Genomic DNA, 14,877 nt, shown 5'->3' on the forward strand with positions numbered 1-14,877 from the left:
TAAGGCATAAAGGAATGAAAAGAACCAGCAGTGTGTTGAGAAGTACAAGCAGTTGAGCATCCAGTGGGAAAAGCTTGGTGCTTGGAAATGAGGCAGAACTGTGCTGGGTTTAGTGGTTCAAACCTGCAATCCCAGCACTTGGGAGGCTGAGGCAGGTGGATCGCCAATTGAAGACTAGCTTGAGGTACATAAGTGAAATCTTCTCTCAAAGAACTTCAAGTTGACTACTAACTTATTGCCTTGAACCTCATGTGGGTGGCTGAATAGTTTTCTGAGCTTCCTTCCTGACAGTCAAGTTGTAGAGGTCTTTTGTAAAGCTCTAAGAGTCAATCTCTTCATAGCTTCTGTACCTATGGGTCTCAGTTGACATGATACCGAAATCTTGAGGCTTTGGGTGTGACAAGTATATAATCTATTCTGCTAGGTGAAAGCTGTCTCCAGAAGTCTCTGTGACTTGGCTGATGCTTGTTGTCCTTAGCTTGCTTGTGTGGCCCAGTCAAGACCCTTATCAAAGACGTTCTCCATGTCACACTCTGAAGACCTGTAAAGGCCTTTGGTGGTTTGCTGAGACTAGTCGGACCATATTTTCCCCTTTACCAATTTCCTAATGACAGTTTGCCAGTAGCCAGGCAGAGTCAACTCAAAGGTCAGCAGCCTTCTTCATTTGGCACTGCGGTACTAATGGGAGTTTCTACACAGCCACCCCTGGGTTGGGAGTTCTGTCTACAAATTCACTGAAGGTCTCTGCCATGGGTGATCAATTTTCCTGCAGATCCATGTGCCCCACCCTAACTCCGGCTCTCCAGGCTCCTTCCTAATTTAGACTTTGTACTAACTGGGTTTTGTGGCAGGGAACAATATACACCTGAACTGACATGAATAAAAAGATTGATTTCAAGCATCACTGGCTTCTGGACTCATTGAATGACTGAAAATAGCTTGCAGGTATGTCTTTTGAAATTTCTACTACAGCTATCACCACTGCAGCTTCAATGTCTGAGAGATGAAATCTTGAGTTTCCTCAACTGTGTTACTAGTCTGTTAGAGCTACTATAACAATACCTTGGACTGGGCTGTTTAAACAGAAATTCATGTTTCCATTGTTCTGGAGTCTGGCTGTGCATGATTAGAATCAAGATCCTAACAGTAAGTTGGGGGAATGGTGCAAGTGGTAGAACACCTGCCTAGCAAGTGTAAGTCTAAGGCCCTGAGTTCAAACTCCAGTAACACACACACACACACACACACACACACACACACACACACACACACACACACACACACACACACACACACCCCTATCAGTGTTGGATGGGCCACATTTTCACCATGTTCTTACCTGGCTTTTCCCTTGTCTTTGGAGAAAAGAGAGGAGAGGAGACAGGAGAGAGAGGGGAGGAGAGGACAGGAGAAAGGAGAGGAGAGGAGAGGTTACAGGAGAGGATACAGGAGAGGAGAGGATGACCAGGCTTGTCTACCTACTGTCTTTTAAGATTGTTTTCAATTTTAATTGTTATTATAAAGGTGATCTGCAGAGGGGTGATAGTTACACAAGTCAGATAAATGAGTACTTTTTATTATTGTAAAGATGTACAGAGAGGCTACAGTTACATAAGTCAGGTGATGAATACATTTCTTAGTAAACAGTGTTACCTCTTCCCACATTTTCTCCCAGTTTTTCCCTCTCGACCCCCTTCCCCGACAAGTTGTATAGTTCATTTTCAACATAGTGTCCAGTGCATATCTACCTCTCTCTGGATCAGTCTCGGGCTGTGGTGGGCTGCCTGGAAGGGTGGAGTTTGGGTGGGTCTGTTCATGGCAACTTGGAGCTCTGTGCTCCAAGCACTCTGAGAAGTTGGGTGGCAAGTTCAACTTGATGGGTCTGTGGTTGCTGCATCTCCAGGTCCATTGCTCCTGGCCTGTCTGATTTGTTTCATCTCCTACTGCTGTCACCTCACTTGCTCTGCTCCTTATTTTCTTGAGCATGCCAACCATGCTCTTAACTCCAGATCCGTTTTCTTGCTGTTCATCCCTTAGATAGCAGAATGGTTTACATCTTCCCTTCCTTTGTGTTTCTGCAGAAAGAAGCCCTTATCAAAGGAGGCTTCCCTGAGCATGTTAACCCAAACAGTACATTTTCCTGAGCATCCTACCATGTCTGTTTAATTTATGTCAATTCTTGTTTGAATTATTTACTTTTTTTCCTGCTATTCATAACAGTCTTCCCTTCTTTGTAGTAGGCATTGTTATATCCTCTAAGATAACACACTAACAGGCACATTGTAGGCTTTCAACGACTGTGTGCTGAATGGATGCTTCAGACTCCTGTTTGGGGTTCAAAGAATCATGAGCAAAATCAGAGGCTGGCACGGCCCTCGTGGAACTTGCTGTCTGGACGGAGAAACAAAAGGATGAACTGAAAACGAAGAGCATCACTGGTGACACTGGTGACACTGTGGTTCTTCTAGGAGGAATGTTAAAGTGGGTGAAGATGTGATCAAAATGGGAACCCTGATAAAAATAAAAAGTGGAGGGAAGCGGTGCGGTGGGTCAGGGCAATTCAGAGCTTGATGGACACTAGGACGTTTCCAGGAAGGGCCTTTGGTTCCAGGAAGGCAGAACTTCTGTATGTAGCAGGAGAAGAGCGGGACGCGGATTTGTACGTTTGGCCGGAGGACGGTGGAAAGGTTGGAAAGGTGGCCCCTGCCCAGTTTCACACACAGGGGTGGGGACAGAGGCAATGGGAGCCGAAATGCTAGACTGGCTTGGGGGTGGGGTCTCCGGCCGATCCGAGCGCGACCCTGCGAGGCCGAGGGCGCCTCGAGGGCCCAGAAGCGCCCGAGCTCCTCCGGGCCCCGGACGGACTCCCCGGGCCGACGACCAACGAGAGGGCGGACCACCGCGCTTTCCTAGAAAGGCCCCGGCGAGCCCACAGGGACCGGCGCGGCCAACTTCCGGTTCCGGGGACACGGGGTGAGGGTGGGGGCGTCTCCCTCCCGGACCGCCGGGGCAGCTGGGGTGTCCGGTGTGCGTCCCCTCTTCCCGTCTCCCCCCCCCGCCCCCGCGCAGTGCGTTCCTCCCTGGGGGAGGGCGGCGGCCGCGGGGGACGGCGGGACCCCGCCCCCGGGGGCCGCCCCCGAGCCCGCAGCCGAGGGCGGGGGCCGCGCTTTCTCCCCGGGCCCCGCGCCCCGGGCCCCGCGCGACGCCGGCCTTCCCCGCGCGGCGACCTCAGACTGCACCCGAAGCGGCGCCGAGGCCGTCGGCGGAGCCCAGGATTCCTGTGCTACCAAACCTAATAGTGTGTGCGGGTCGGGGCGGGCGGGGAGACGAGCCAGCCGCTGCCCGCGTGAGTTCCGGGGTGGCAGTGTGTCACGCGGACAGCACACGTACTACTCTGTTGGGCCTATGTCGTGTGTGCGTGCGTGTGTAAGTAGATGGCTGCAGATGTCCGCTTTCGGCGGTGAACGCGCCCCCGCTGGCCCGGCGGGCGGCCCGAGGGAGGCCGGCTCCTGGGCACTGCGTGTGGCCGTACACACACATTTTGAAAACGAGGACAATGAACAGAAACCCGTCAGGTCTCGGGCGGACCGTCTCCGCTTGGGGATCGCTCCCAGCTGCTGCTGCTCCCTGCTCTGCTTTAACCGGGGGTGTGAATCTCCACTGCCAGTCCGCTTGGCGCAGCCCTGTTCTACCACTCTGGTTGTGCGGCCTAGGACAGTTTTCTTAGGGCCTCCTTTATACAATTGGTTGTACATCACGGGCTGTTCTCTGAGAATTAGATGAGAAATAGGTACAAGTTATTCAGTTGGATAGCTGGCACTGAACACGCAGTAGTAGGGGAAAATATATACTTAAAAAAAGGGGCGAGGGGCTTTGTCGTTTTAGACTCTTAAAAGTGTGTTTTTCTTTACGTTCTCAAATGATGTCATACCACTTATAACTCCCTTTCAGGGGCAGACAACATCGTCTACTTCCTTAACACGTATCAGGCTTTAGAAGGTAAACTTTTCGCTGAAATGTATATTGATTATGGTAGAAACGGAAAACATGGAAGAAGTCCCTTTCTTGGCTCCCTTTTATATCTAGAGGCTATTTCTATAATCTAGTCCACCCCCAATTTTTGTTTTTTTTTCTTTTTTACTAATTACTAATTATATAAATCTTTCCTTGAAAATTGACTCCAAATGATTTTTTATTCTGTCATCAACTAAGGTATTCTTTTGAAACTAAATTTTTTTTTTTTAGCTCTTATACCTATATAAGTCCCATGAAGTCTATAAGCAGTTATTATTGGTACCCCTAACTAAAGAACAGGGTTTATCAATTAAAAAGTGTTTCTAAACTGTGAGTGAACAGCAAGGATTAGTATGCTTGATCCTCAGGCCTTTATTGTGAAGAGGATTATAATTACTATAGATAATAATAGATAATTGGGTATTTAAATTGATTTCCTTAGAATAGGTAAATTGGAATAACTCTTAATTCTATATACTTGCCTTTGGCATACAATTTTCTAAATGACTTCTAAGGGCCATATTTCTTCATTATAGTGCACATTATAGAGCATTCTATACTTGTAATTGTTAACTTTGTAATGGTTGGGAAGGAAGGAGCAGGACAAAAACTAGAATACCTTCAAGCATGACACCTGTTTCCTTTCCCCAGGATGCCTCATCGCAAGCCTGGCTGTGAGAGTTGCAATGGAGCAAGGAAGAAAGCTGTTATTTCCAGCTTCTCATGGCTTCACCAAGAAGGTAGAGTTTGGAAAGCCTATTTACAGGTGAAGGAATCAAGATGAGCTAAATCTTTAGGGAATTTGTTATAAGATGTCCTAGTATGGGGGAAAGAATGGGATATCAGAATGAGACAAACCTTAATTTAATTCTGTGCTCTGTCATCAGTTCTTAGACTCAGTTCAATCTTGTGTATATTTTAAAATTAGATATAATCTTTATGAGTTATAAATTGAATTTTAATGAGATGTTATTCTTTTTATTGGGGGGGGGGGTCTGGTCGTGGGGCCTGAACTCTGGGCCTGGGCGCTGTTCCTCAGCTCTTCAGCTCAAGGCTAATGCTTTACCACTTGAGCCACAGCGCCACTTCTGGCTTTTTTCTTTTGCTTATGTGGTGCTGAGGAATCAAACCCAGGGCCTCATGCATGCAAAGCAAGTGCTCTACCACTGAGCCACCTTCCTAGCCTGAGATACGTTATTCTTATAACAGTAGCTACTGCTATTTCTATATTTGTTTGTATTTTAACTAAGCTGTTGTCCAATTTTTACTTCATATGCAACCCTCTTCAGATTTATCACCACTTAGGTTCCCTTTTTTTTTTTTTTTTAAGTCTTCTAGAAAAGACTGGGCACTGGTTCATTCCTGTAATCTTAGCTACTCAGGAGGCTGAGATCTGAGGATCACCATTCCCTTCAAAACCAGCCTGGGCATGAAAGCCTGTGAAATTCTTATCTCCAATTAACCACCAAAAAGTTGGAAGTAGAACTGTGGCTCAAGTGGTAGAGTGCCATTCTTGAGCAAAAAATATCTAAGAGATAGTGCCCAGATCCTGTATTCAAGCTCCAATTTTTTTAAAGTCTTCTAAAATAAAGTTTATACATTTGATTTTAGATTGATGCCCATCCTGTTGTCCATTTCTGATGATAGTTTACATACTTTGTTTGTTGTTAATAAGGACAACAAATTCACCTGCTTCTGGTGACCCCATAGAGTACAAGAAGGAACACTAGATTTAGAAACTTTTTTCTGTAAAGTACTTCATAAGATTTGACATTGCTATTTACCCCACCATAATTCAGAATTTCTTTGTCCAGCAGTGATTAGGGAATGTTTAGAACTTTTGTTTATTCTTACAGATGAAACTAAGACTAGTTTAAGAACTTTTCTACACAATAATCTGGATACAGATAAACTTAATGAGCATGCTTCAAATGGTCTAAAAGACATGGTCTGCAGAATTCTAAGCATGATGATAATGAAGAAGTACCACTGATAATGTTCCAAGGAAATCAGATTTGGTGTCACAATTCCTATGAAAATGAAGGTAAGTTAGAGATTTTGGGAAATCCTACAAGGAAAGAGAATGATATACTCCATCTTCAGGAATGGGATTCCGTAGATCACAGCACATCTTCTGCTCAGCCAAATTTACCCTTTGGACACAAGCCCTACAAGTGTTTCGAGTGTTGGAAAAGTTTCAGTAATAGCTCTCATTTGCGTACTCACCAGAGGACCCATTCAGGAGAAAAGCCTTATAAATGCTCTGAGTGTGGGAAATGCTTTTCTAACAGTTCTCACCTAACTCAGCATCTAAGATCTCACACAGGAGAGAAGCCCTACCAGTGTGCAGAGTGTGGGAAAAGCTTCAGCAATACTTCCCACCTCATTATCCATGAGAGAACTCATACGGGAGAGAAACCCTACAAATGTCCTGACTGTGGGAAGAGTTTCAGTAGCAGCTCCCACCTTATTCAGCATCACAGATCACATACAGGTGAAAAGCCGTATGAGTGTCCTGTTTGTGGAAAAGGCTTCAGCCACAGCTATGTCCTCATAGAACACCAAAGGACTCACACTGGAGAGAAACCCTACAGATGCCCAGATTGTGGAAAGAGTTTTACTCAGAGTTCCAGCCTGATTCGTCACCAGCGGACACACACAGGTGAGAAGCCCTACAAATGTCTTGAATGTGGAAAAAACTTTGGTTGTAATTCTACTCTAACAAAGCATCAAAGAATACATACAGGAGAAAAACCTTATCAGTGTCCAGAGTGTGGGAAGGATTTTAGTCGAAGTTCAAGCCTTCTTTCACACCAGAAAACACACACAGGAGAAAAATCTGATGGGAAATTTGAATGTGAAGAAAGCATGCTTCAGAGATGCAGTGTGATAGAAAAATGCATAGTCCCACCAGAAGAGAAACCATATAAATGTTGTGAATGTGGAAAGAGTTTTGGCCTTAGCTCCCATCTCATTAGACATCAGAGAACACATACTGGAGAAAAGCCTTATCGATGTTCTGAGTGCTGGAAAACATTCAGTCAGAGCTCTACTCTAATGATTCACCAGAGGACACACACGGGAGAGAAGCCTTATAAATGTCCTGATTGTGGTGAGCACTTCAGTCAGAGCTTTAACCTTATCAGGCACCGGAGGACCCACATAGGGGAAAAACCTTACAAATGTGTCAACTGTGAGAAATGCTTCAGCAGAAGTGCTTACCTCAGTCAGCATCAGAAAAGTCACATCAAAAAGTCTTTTGAATCTTCAGAAGTGAGAAGTTTTCCCCATGAGTGGACATGGAAAATGTGCTCAGGGGAGATGGTCCTCATCCCTTCCTTTTCACTCTCAAATTCATCTTCCTGAGTCCCAGAGGCCTGGTGGTCCCCCAACCCCACCCCGCCACCCATGGTGCCCTGAGGTTTCAGTGGGTATATTGGTTAAGGAAGAATCAGATGTCTAAGGTCTGGGATCTATCCAGTAAGAGACACCATCAAGGATGAAGAAAAAGATCGTTGTTGTGATTGTTTTAAAGCAAGATATAAAAGGCTCCAAGTAAAAATTCAGAATAACCCAAGGGTAAAGAAGTGGGCTCATGAGAACATTATCTAGACCAGAAACCAGAACTGGGGGGGCTAGAATCTTGAGTTCTGTTCTTAATTTTTGTGTGTGATAGTACTGTTATTTGAACCCAAGACTTCTCTTAACTTGAGGCAGATGCTCTGCCACCCCCCAGCTTGTTTTTAAATTTTGATAATCTTTCTTCCCTCAGGGTTTTCATTATGTAATTCCTAGTCTAGTCTGATCAGAGAATGGGTTTGTTTCCTAATTGACCCACTAATTCTGAATCAGTGGTCAGAGACCTTGAGATTCCTTAGCTTCTGTTTGGCCACCTCTTGATGTAGTTGGTCTATGGATCTGATAACTGAGACCTCATAGTCTGTTCTGTGGGAGTCTTGCTTTGGGACATACTAGTGCAAAAAGTAGATGAAGAGAAAGCTCAGGACTCCTTTGAGTTGCTCAGGATTTCAATGCATTGTTGGGTTCGACATACATTGTGTGAAGATTATGTAGAGATGGATATTAGGCACGTGAAACCAGACAGGGCCAACTCTGCTGTGAAGGGTGTAGTTGATGAGGAATCTGGTGACAGGAGGATTTATTTCATCTTTCAATATTGTGGTATTGATGAAACATTTGCATCTTTTTTTTTTTTTTTTGGCCAGTCCTTGGGTTTGAATTCAGGCCCTGAGCCTTTTTGTGCTCAAGGCTAACCCTACTACTTGAGCCAGAGTGCCACTTCTGGCTTTTTCTAAGTAGTTGATTGGAGATGAGAATCTCATGGACTTTCCTGCCCAGGCTGGCTTCAAACCTTCAGCCTCCTGAGTGGCTAGGATTACAGATGTGAGCTCCTGGCACCTTGCTCAATTTTTAAATATTTTTATATGATTAAAAATAAAGCAGAACTAACAATAAAGGTAATAAAATACTATGGGGTGATTTTTTTTCCTTTTCAAAGAGGAAACATTGGTTATAATTGATTTCTATGCATTTTTCTATCTTATACAGCATTGCCCAATTTAAATTATAATATACAGGGATGAGATTTTACTTCTTTTGGCCATACTGGGGTTTAAATTCAGGACTTCACAGTTGCAAAGAGACTTTCTACCACTTGGGGCTGGTCTCCATTCTCACAGTATTTGTTTTTAAACCACAGACAACTCAGAGTTGGATTAACATTTGCTAATTAAGTTATGGGTGTATGGTTGAGGCTGAAATTCAGCAGCAGCCTTAGTATGGTGTACAGTCATCAATCACATGATCTGTGCAAATTCACACAATAAGCTAAGCCTCAGTTCCTCCATCTGTATAGCAAAGATAATACCTAGTTTGCAAGGTTGTTATGGGGATTTTACAAAGCTTCTAGCACAGTGCTTAATCCATTGCAGAATCTCTATAAATTCTAATGGCATTATTATTCATGGAAACAAATTGAAAAAATGTATTTTTTTTTCCTTTGAGACAGGGGGTCCTGTTAGGTAGCCTAGTTTGCTTGGGCTGTCTCAGCCTCTCCCAAGTGCTGGGATTACAAGCAGGCACCACCATGCCTAGCTCACATGTTTTTAACACAGAAATAGCTCGAGGCCAGGAGGATGTCAAGTTCCTGGTCACCTGGGCTACATAGTGAGACCCTGTCTCAAAAAGAAAGAAAACAGAAGTAGCAATATAGCCCCAAACTTACCCTGCTTGGAGATTGTGATTATTGACAGGAACCCTAAGGATAAAGTATTCGAGAACAGAAATAGGGCTCAGTAGCTCAGTGGTAAAGTGCTTACCTAGAGTTCAGAAGACCCTTGCTTTGATCATAACTTACATTTGATCACCTTTCTTCCCTCCCTCCCATCAGCCTTTTTTTCTTTCCTTCCTTTCTCTCTTCAGTTCTGGGTATTGAAGTTACAGCTTTGTACTTGCTAGGCAGAAATTTTACACTTAGCCATGCCTCCCTAGCTTTGTTTACTCTGGTTATTTTTATTTTTATTTTTTGTCAGTCGTTGGGCCTGAACTCTGGGCCTGGGTGCTGTCCCTCAGCTCTTCAGCTCAAGGCTAGCACTCTACCACTTGAGCCACAGCGCCACTTTGGGCTTTTTTCTTTTTGCTTATGTGGTGCTGAGGAATTGAACCCAGGGCCTCATGCATGCAAGGCAAGCACTCTACCACTAAGCTACTTTCCCAGCCCCATACTCTGGTTATTTTTGAATTATGCTCTCACTTTTTCTCAGGCCAGTATGGACATCAATCCTATCTCCACTTCCTGTCATAGCAGGGGCATATCACTTTCCAGCTGTTGGTTGAGATGGAAGTCTCACAAACTTTCCCCAGGCTGGCCTTGAACTTTAATCAACCTGTTCTCTACCTCCCTTCTCCCTTGTGGCTAAAATTACAGGCATGAGCCATGAGCGCTCAGCCTGTGTTTTTTATTTTTCTTCCTAGCACAAATGACTCAGCAGCATTGTGGGTAAAGAAACATTCTTATTTATGGTTCATAATTTCTTTTAATTATGAGAGCCTCATATATTCCATTTTTACTCAAAAAAGGGACTTCTGTTTTTTTTTTTCCCTACAGTGTCATAGGGAGACACGCAGGGTAATGTGTATAGCTGTAGAATTAGCAGGAAGTGCACCCCTAAATGCTATACACCCTTACAACTGCTAGAACATGCTAACAGATACCTCTAATATAAAGGTGGACGCTCTCATTGACCGTGTCATCCAAGTCAGGTTTACCAAGTTCCTTCTCCCTCAAGGTGTAGAAATTTCCTCACTCATAATGGGAAGTATGGACGGTAAATCTGGCAATGGCCCATTATATGTTTGAAAGACTGGTCTCAGCTAGTCTCTTACTTTATGGAATCCTACTAATGACCTCTCTGAGTAGCAGCGGTCAAGTGACAATGGGACGAGCAAAATGTGTACGAATGGTCTTGTTTAGAAGAGCATGCAAGTTTTTACAGCTCCTTTTTACTATCTCTAGAACTATACCCACTCTGCTAAAGACTCCATTTTCAAACTTACTTAAAAAATCTGAAGATCTAGAGATACTTACTGATTAAAGTGGGTTAGGTTTGCTCTGTAAAATTGCAAACTCTGTGGCATTTTTTTAATTTGAAAATACTGTACGGAGGGATTACAATTACATGGGCAAGATAATGAGTACATTTCTTTTCAAGCATTTTAGCCTCCTTCTTTGTTTCCCTTTCCCATCCCTTCCCATCCTCCCCCCGCCCCGCTCTGTGCATTTGACGCTACACTTGGCAAATGGTGGCATCAATGAATGCTGAATGAGTATCATGCTTATGTATTTTATGTTAATGTCTAAATATGTCTCGACTCACATACTTAAGTATTCAGATTGTCTACAGGTTTGCTTGACAATTTCTTGTTTCTCATGAGAGAAAGGAGCAAAATCATCCTATAGTTTGCCATTGCAGAACTGGAGACTACTGAGCAGGTAAAATCCCCAGAGCATCACAGATCTCAGAGACGCCAGTCATACCTCTTTGCAGCCTCCTTCATGACATGTTTGTGTGAGAAGCAATATAGGAGAAATAATTATTTTTTTTCATGCAAAAATAAGCTAATGTGGAATGTCAATGCAAGAGTCATGGAAATGAGGTTTTTAGGCCTTATACCTGAAGCCCTGGAATGCCACATGTCAGGTCGAACCACTTGCCTCTATACACCAAATAGATAATAGGAAAGAGTAGATCAAAGAGATTTATTTATGACACAGGACATACTCTGAAAGGAGGGAGACCATCTTCAGCTATCTTTAGGGTAGAGACTTGAGGTTTAGATTTAAATATACAAAGAGCTGGGAGCAAAGGATGAAAGTTTTGCATAATTACTAAACAGTTCTAGTCAAACAACAGCCTGGTTAATAATTATGGAGGGGTTCTGGAGTTGCTATAATTATCATCACTGGTCAGGTAATCAAATCATGGTTGCCTGGCAGGTGCTTTGTCCATTAGGGCAGTTTTCTCCATTTCCTTATTATAAATATATTATCAATATGTCCTGTTCTTGGCTTCCAAGTTGTTTGCAAAGTGAATGGATCAGAACAAGGACAGGTCTATCTAAAACAGAGGCAAGGATGCTATACTTTTCTCCTGCTTTTAGTTAATTATTCATGGACTCTAAAAAGGAGTCAATAGTCTTAGCAAAAGCAGTTTAAGTACTTATTACATTATTGCTGCAGTAGTCAAGTTGAAGGTGAAAGTTAGTATGGCCAACAAGATCAATTTATTTATGACTAGTTATTTGGATATATATGTGTAGATACATACTAGTTATTTAGGCTGAGTTACATATGTACATATATATGCATGCACATACATATACATGTATATATATAAATACACATAACTAATTTATATCTAACATATATATATATATATATATAGTCCCTTGTGTCTTGTTGTCCAAAACAGTTTTTGTCTCCTGGTGCCAGAATCTCTTGTGGTGATATATGTTTAATCTTTAGTTTTGCCTTGGACTTCGTAAGGTAACATGTTGGGAGTTTTTGATTTTTCTTCTTTCTCTGTTTTTTAAAATTATATTAAAATAGGAATGCAGGCTTCCCTTAATCCTTCAATCTCTTTTACACAGAAATATACCTGAAGCACATTCAATTGCAAAGTTTAGAATTCTAATTGATTTCTTTTCAATAGATTATACAAATTTTCAATATGTCACGCTCGTGTAGGGTTATAGGGTAAATGAAGATTCCATTGCAGATCTCATTGTCTAACAAGCACTGCACTGTCTCTACTGTGATATGGGTTCCTTTGTCACTCTCTGTTATCCTAGAGGACCCACAGGCTGCATTTCATAGCATTAGTGCTCAGCTTGTAAAAGCTGTTGTTTGGCCTCTGCTAAAGCTTCAACAATGTAGATGTCTATCACTGCTACCACATATTTTTGGTTGGTGGTATTGTAGTGGTCCTGGAAAGTGTATCTGCATAATAAAATTAAATGTATCTGGCTTGAATAGTGTCTGTTGGAACTCTGAATTTAAATTTTATCAATGAGATTTTGCACTCTGCATGGCCTCTCCTATCTCATGTCAAGTTATTTCTGGTTCCCATCTGCTGTCCTTTTATATAGTGAGTGTTCATATGTCCTTTGAATATGTGTGTGTGTGTGTATATATATATATATATATATATATATATATATATATATATATTTATTTATTTACCTAAAGATGTCCCGTGGTGTGATTTTTGTTAAGTTTTTAAAGAGGCTGCCAAGTGAGAACAACACCATGCACGTGGTGCTCAGGTAAGGGGTAGGTTTATTCAGCGGACCAGCTGGCACCAGGCCAAGTTGGCACTCCATACGGCTGGCAAAGAGAGCATCTGGCCCTGGGCAATGCCTTATCTGTGGGGGGTGGGGGAGGGAAGGTATGGCCAAGGAAGGTGGGACCAGGTGAGAGAAAGGTGTGGCCACATCGGGATCCAGATGTGACCTCAGGGGATGCAGAATGTGACCTCTTTCCAGGTGTGCCAGTTGCCTAGGTAACAAAGGTACTGGGTGGAGACTTGGCTGTGAGGAGGGCAGAGTTTGCTTGCCATCCAGGAGTGGACCTTACAATTTTAGTTTGTGGGTTTTTTTTCTTCCCTTTCTTATTGGTTACTTTGGAAATATCCATGTCATCTTTGCCCTTCCCAAGTGTTACAAGTGAAAGTATATGTCTATAGTTAATCTGTATCCCTAATTCTAATTTAGGTACCTGGTCCTCTATCTTTATGTTTTATGTGGGGTCATCGACCTGGCTATTGTATTTGGTTGTTTGTGAATCATCCTTCTGATTTTGCTGATATGTGTGTTGGCCCTGGTGTCATTTTGTTTTCTTTTGAAGCTTCTTGTCTTTCCAATATTGGTATGACCACAGGTTTGCCATTTATGTGTCATTATGTGTCCATTTGAGTGACTGACAGGGCTATGCTGTTTGCCACTGTGGAGTCTGTAAACATATAGTTATGTCTGTTTTTCACTTCTGATCATTTGACTGTGAGTACTAAGACTATGAGTTTTGTATGACATGCAGACCACTGAGCACCTGGCTCAGTGAAGACCATGTTGGTCCTCGCCTTAAGGCTGCTGGTTTTCATTTCTATTTTACATGGGCCACGAAGCTGATGTCTGTAAACAAGGTTATTATGGAGGTTATTTGACCAGGCAAGATCCCATTTCCCTATGTTGGGATGGCTGTGTTGTGACTTTGGTATTAATCCTGGCCAACAGATCCACAAAGAGAAGATCTACAAAGAGAAGAGAAGTTCCTCTTTTGGGCCTGGTTGATCAGTTGGTCAATCTGGATACCTGCCAACTTTCTGGACTCACCTTTATCTAGTGGAGTGAAGGTAAAATACATCTGATTTTAGTCCCTTGCCAGTCAGAGGTTTTTGAATCTTTTTGTGTCTCATAAGTTAACCAAATGTAGTTTTCAAAAAGTATGTACTTGATGCCTATGAGAATTTAACTGTGTAGAATCATGGTGGAACAAAATTATGCTCTTTGGCTCCTTGGTTCATATGGCCAGGTGCCATGTCTTGTGCCATCATGATTTCTAATCTTTGGGGTTTTTTTTGTTGTTACTCTAGTCCTGGGGCTTGAACTTAAAGAGTCTGGGTGCTGTCCCTGAGATTTTTTTGCTCAGGGCCAGTGCTTTACTACTTGAGCTACAACCCCATTTCTGGGGTTTTAGACTTTCCTGTCCAGGCTAGCTTCAAACCAAGAGCCCCAGGTGTCAGTCTCTTGAGTAGCTAGGACTATAAGCATAAGCCACTGATTCATGGCTTTGATTTCTAATCTTAATTGTACTTACATTGTGGGTAATATAGTTTTTGGAAAGCAGAGACAATCATTTGATGTTTTAGTGCCTGATCCAGTTCTGCTCCTCATGTGAAGTCCTGTGACTTTATTGTCATTTTATACATAGGTTGTAGTATGATATTTAAATAAGGTCTTTTTTGTTTTCTGTAATTAAATAGTCCTATCAGCTTTTTGTTTAGGTGTAGGGATTTCTATTGTCATGATTCTGTCTGTGACTGTCTTTAGTATATATCTGCCATTTGAGGACCATTTAAATCCTAAAAATTTGTGTCTGGTCACCTTGATATTTAATTAATTATCCATTAAGTTTCTAAGTTCTTCTAGAAGTTGCTTCTTTTCTCCTGTCATTATGCATCACTATGTGTTATAATCATTTGTCATAAAAAGTCAAACTGCCTGATGAACTTTGGCAATTCATAGGGAATATGCTTTTACTGGACTATTTAGCCTTGTGGGCACCTT

General features: G+C 42.6%; 2 protein-coding genes across 2 annotated transcripts in view; both read left to right on the forward strand.

Annotated features, from left to right (window-relative positions):
- The first annotated feature begins 3,546 nt into the window (after window positions 1-3,546).
- The window catches only part of Sqle (squalene epoxidase), a 31,119-nt gene continuing 19,788 nt past the window's right edge, over window positions 3,547-14,877 (forward strand). The window contains exons 1-2 of the mRNA XM_069991388.1: window positions 3,547-3,999; window positions 4,666-4,754. Coding sequence (XP_069847489.1) covers window positions 4,701-4,754 — 54 coding nt within the window. The 5' untranslated portion in view covers window positions 3,547-3,999; window positions 4,666-4,700. The remainder of the gene's footprint in view (window positions 4,000-4,665; window positions 4,755-14,877) is intronic.
- Window positions 4,694-13,816, forward strand: Znf572 (zinc finger protein 572). The gene is made up of 2 exons (XM_069991389.1): window positions 4,694-4,780; window positions 5,871-13,816. Exon 2 carries the CDS (start codon window positions 6,010-6,012, stop codon window positions 7,378-7,380), a length of 1,371 nt encoding a protein of 456 aa, XP_069847490.1. The 5' UTR covers window positions 4,694-4,780; window positions 5,871-6,009; the 3' UTR covers window positions 7,381-13,816.

Source organism: Dipodomys merriami, unplaced genomic scaffold (assembly GCF_024711535.1).
Source record: "Dipodomys merriami isolate MVZ:Mamm:240054 unplaced genomic scaffold, mDipMer1.0.p SCAF_4, whole genome shotgun sequence".
Lineage (NCBI taxonomy): Eukaryota > Metazoa > Chordata > Mammalia > Rodentia > Heteromyidae > Dipodomys > Dipodomys merriami.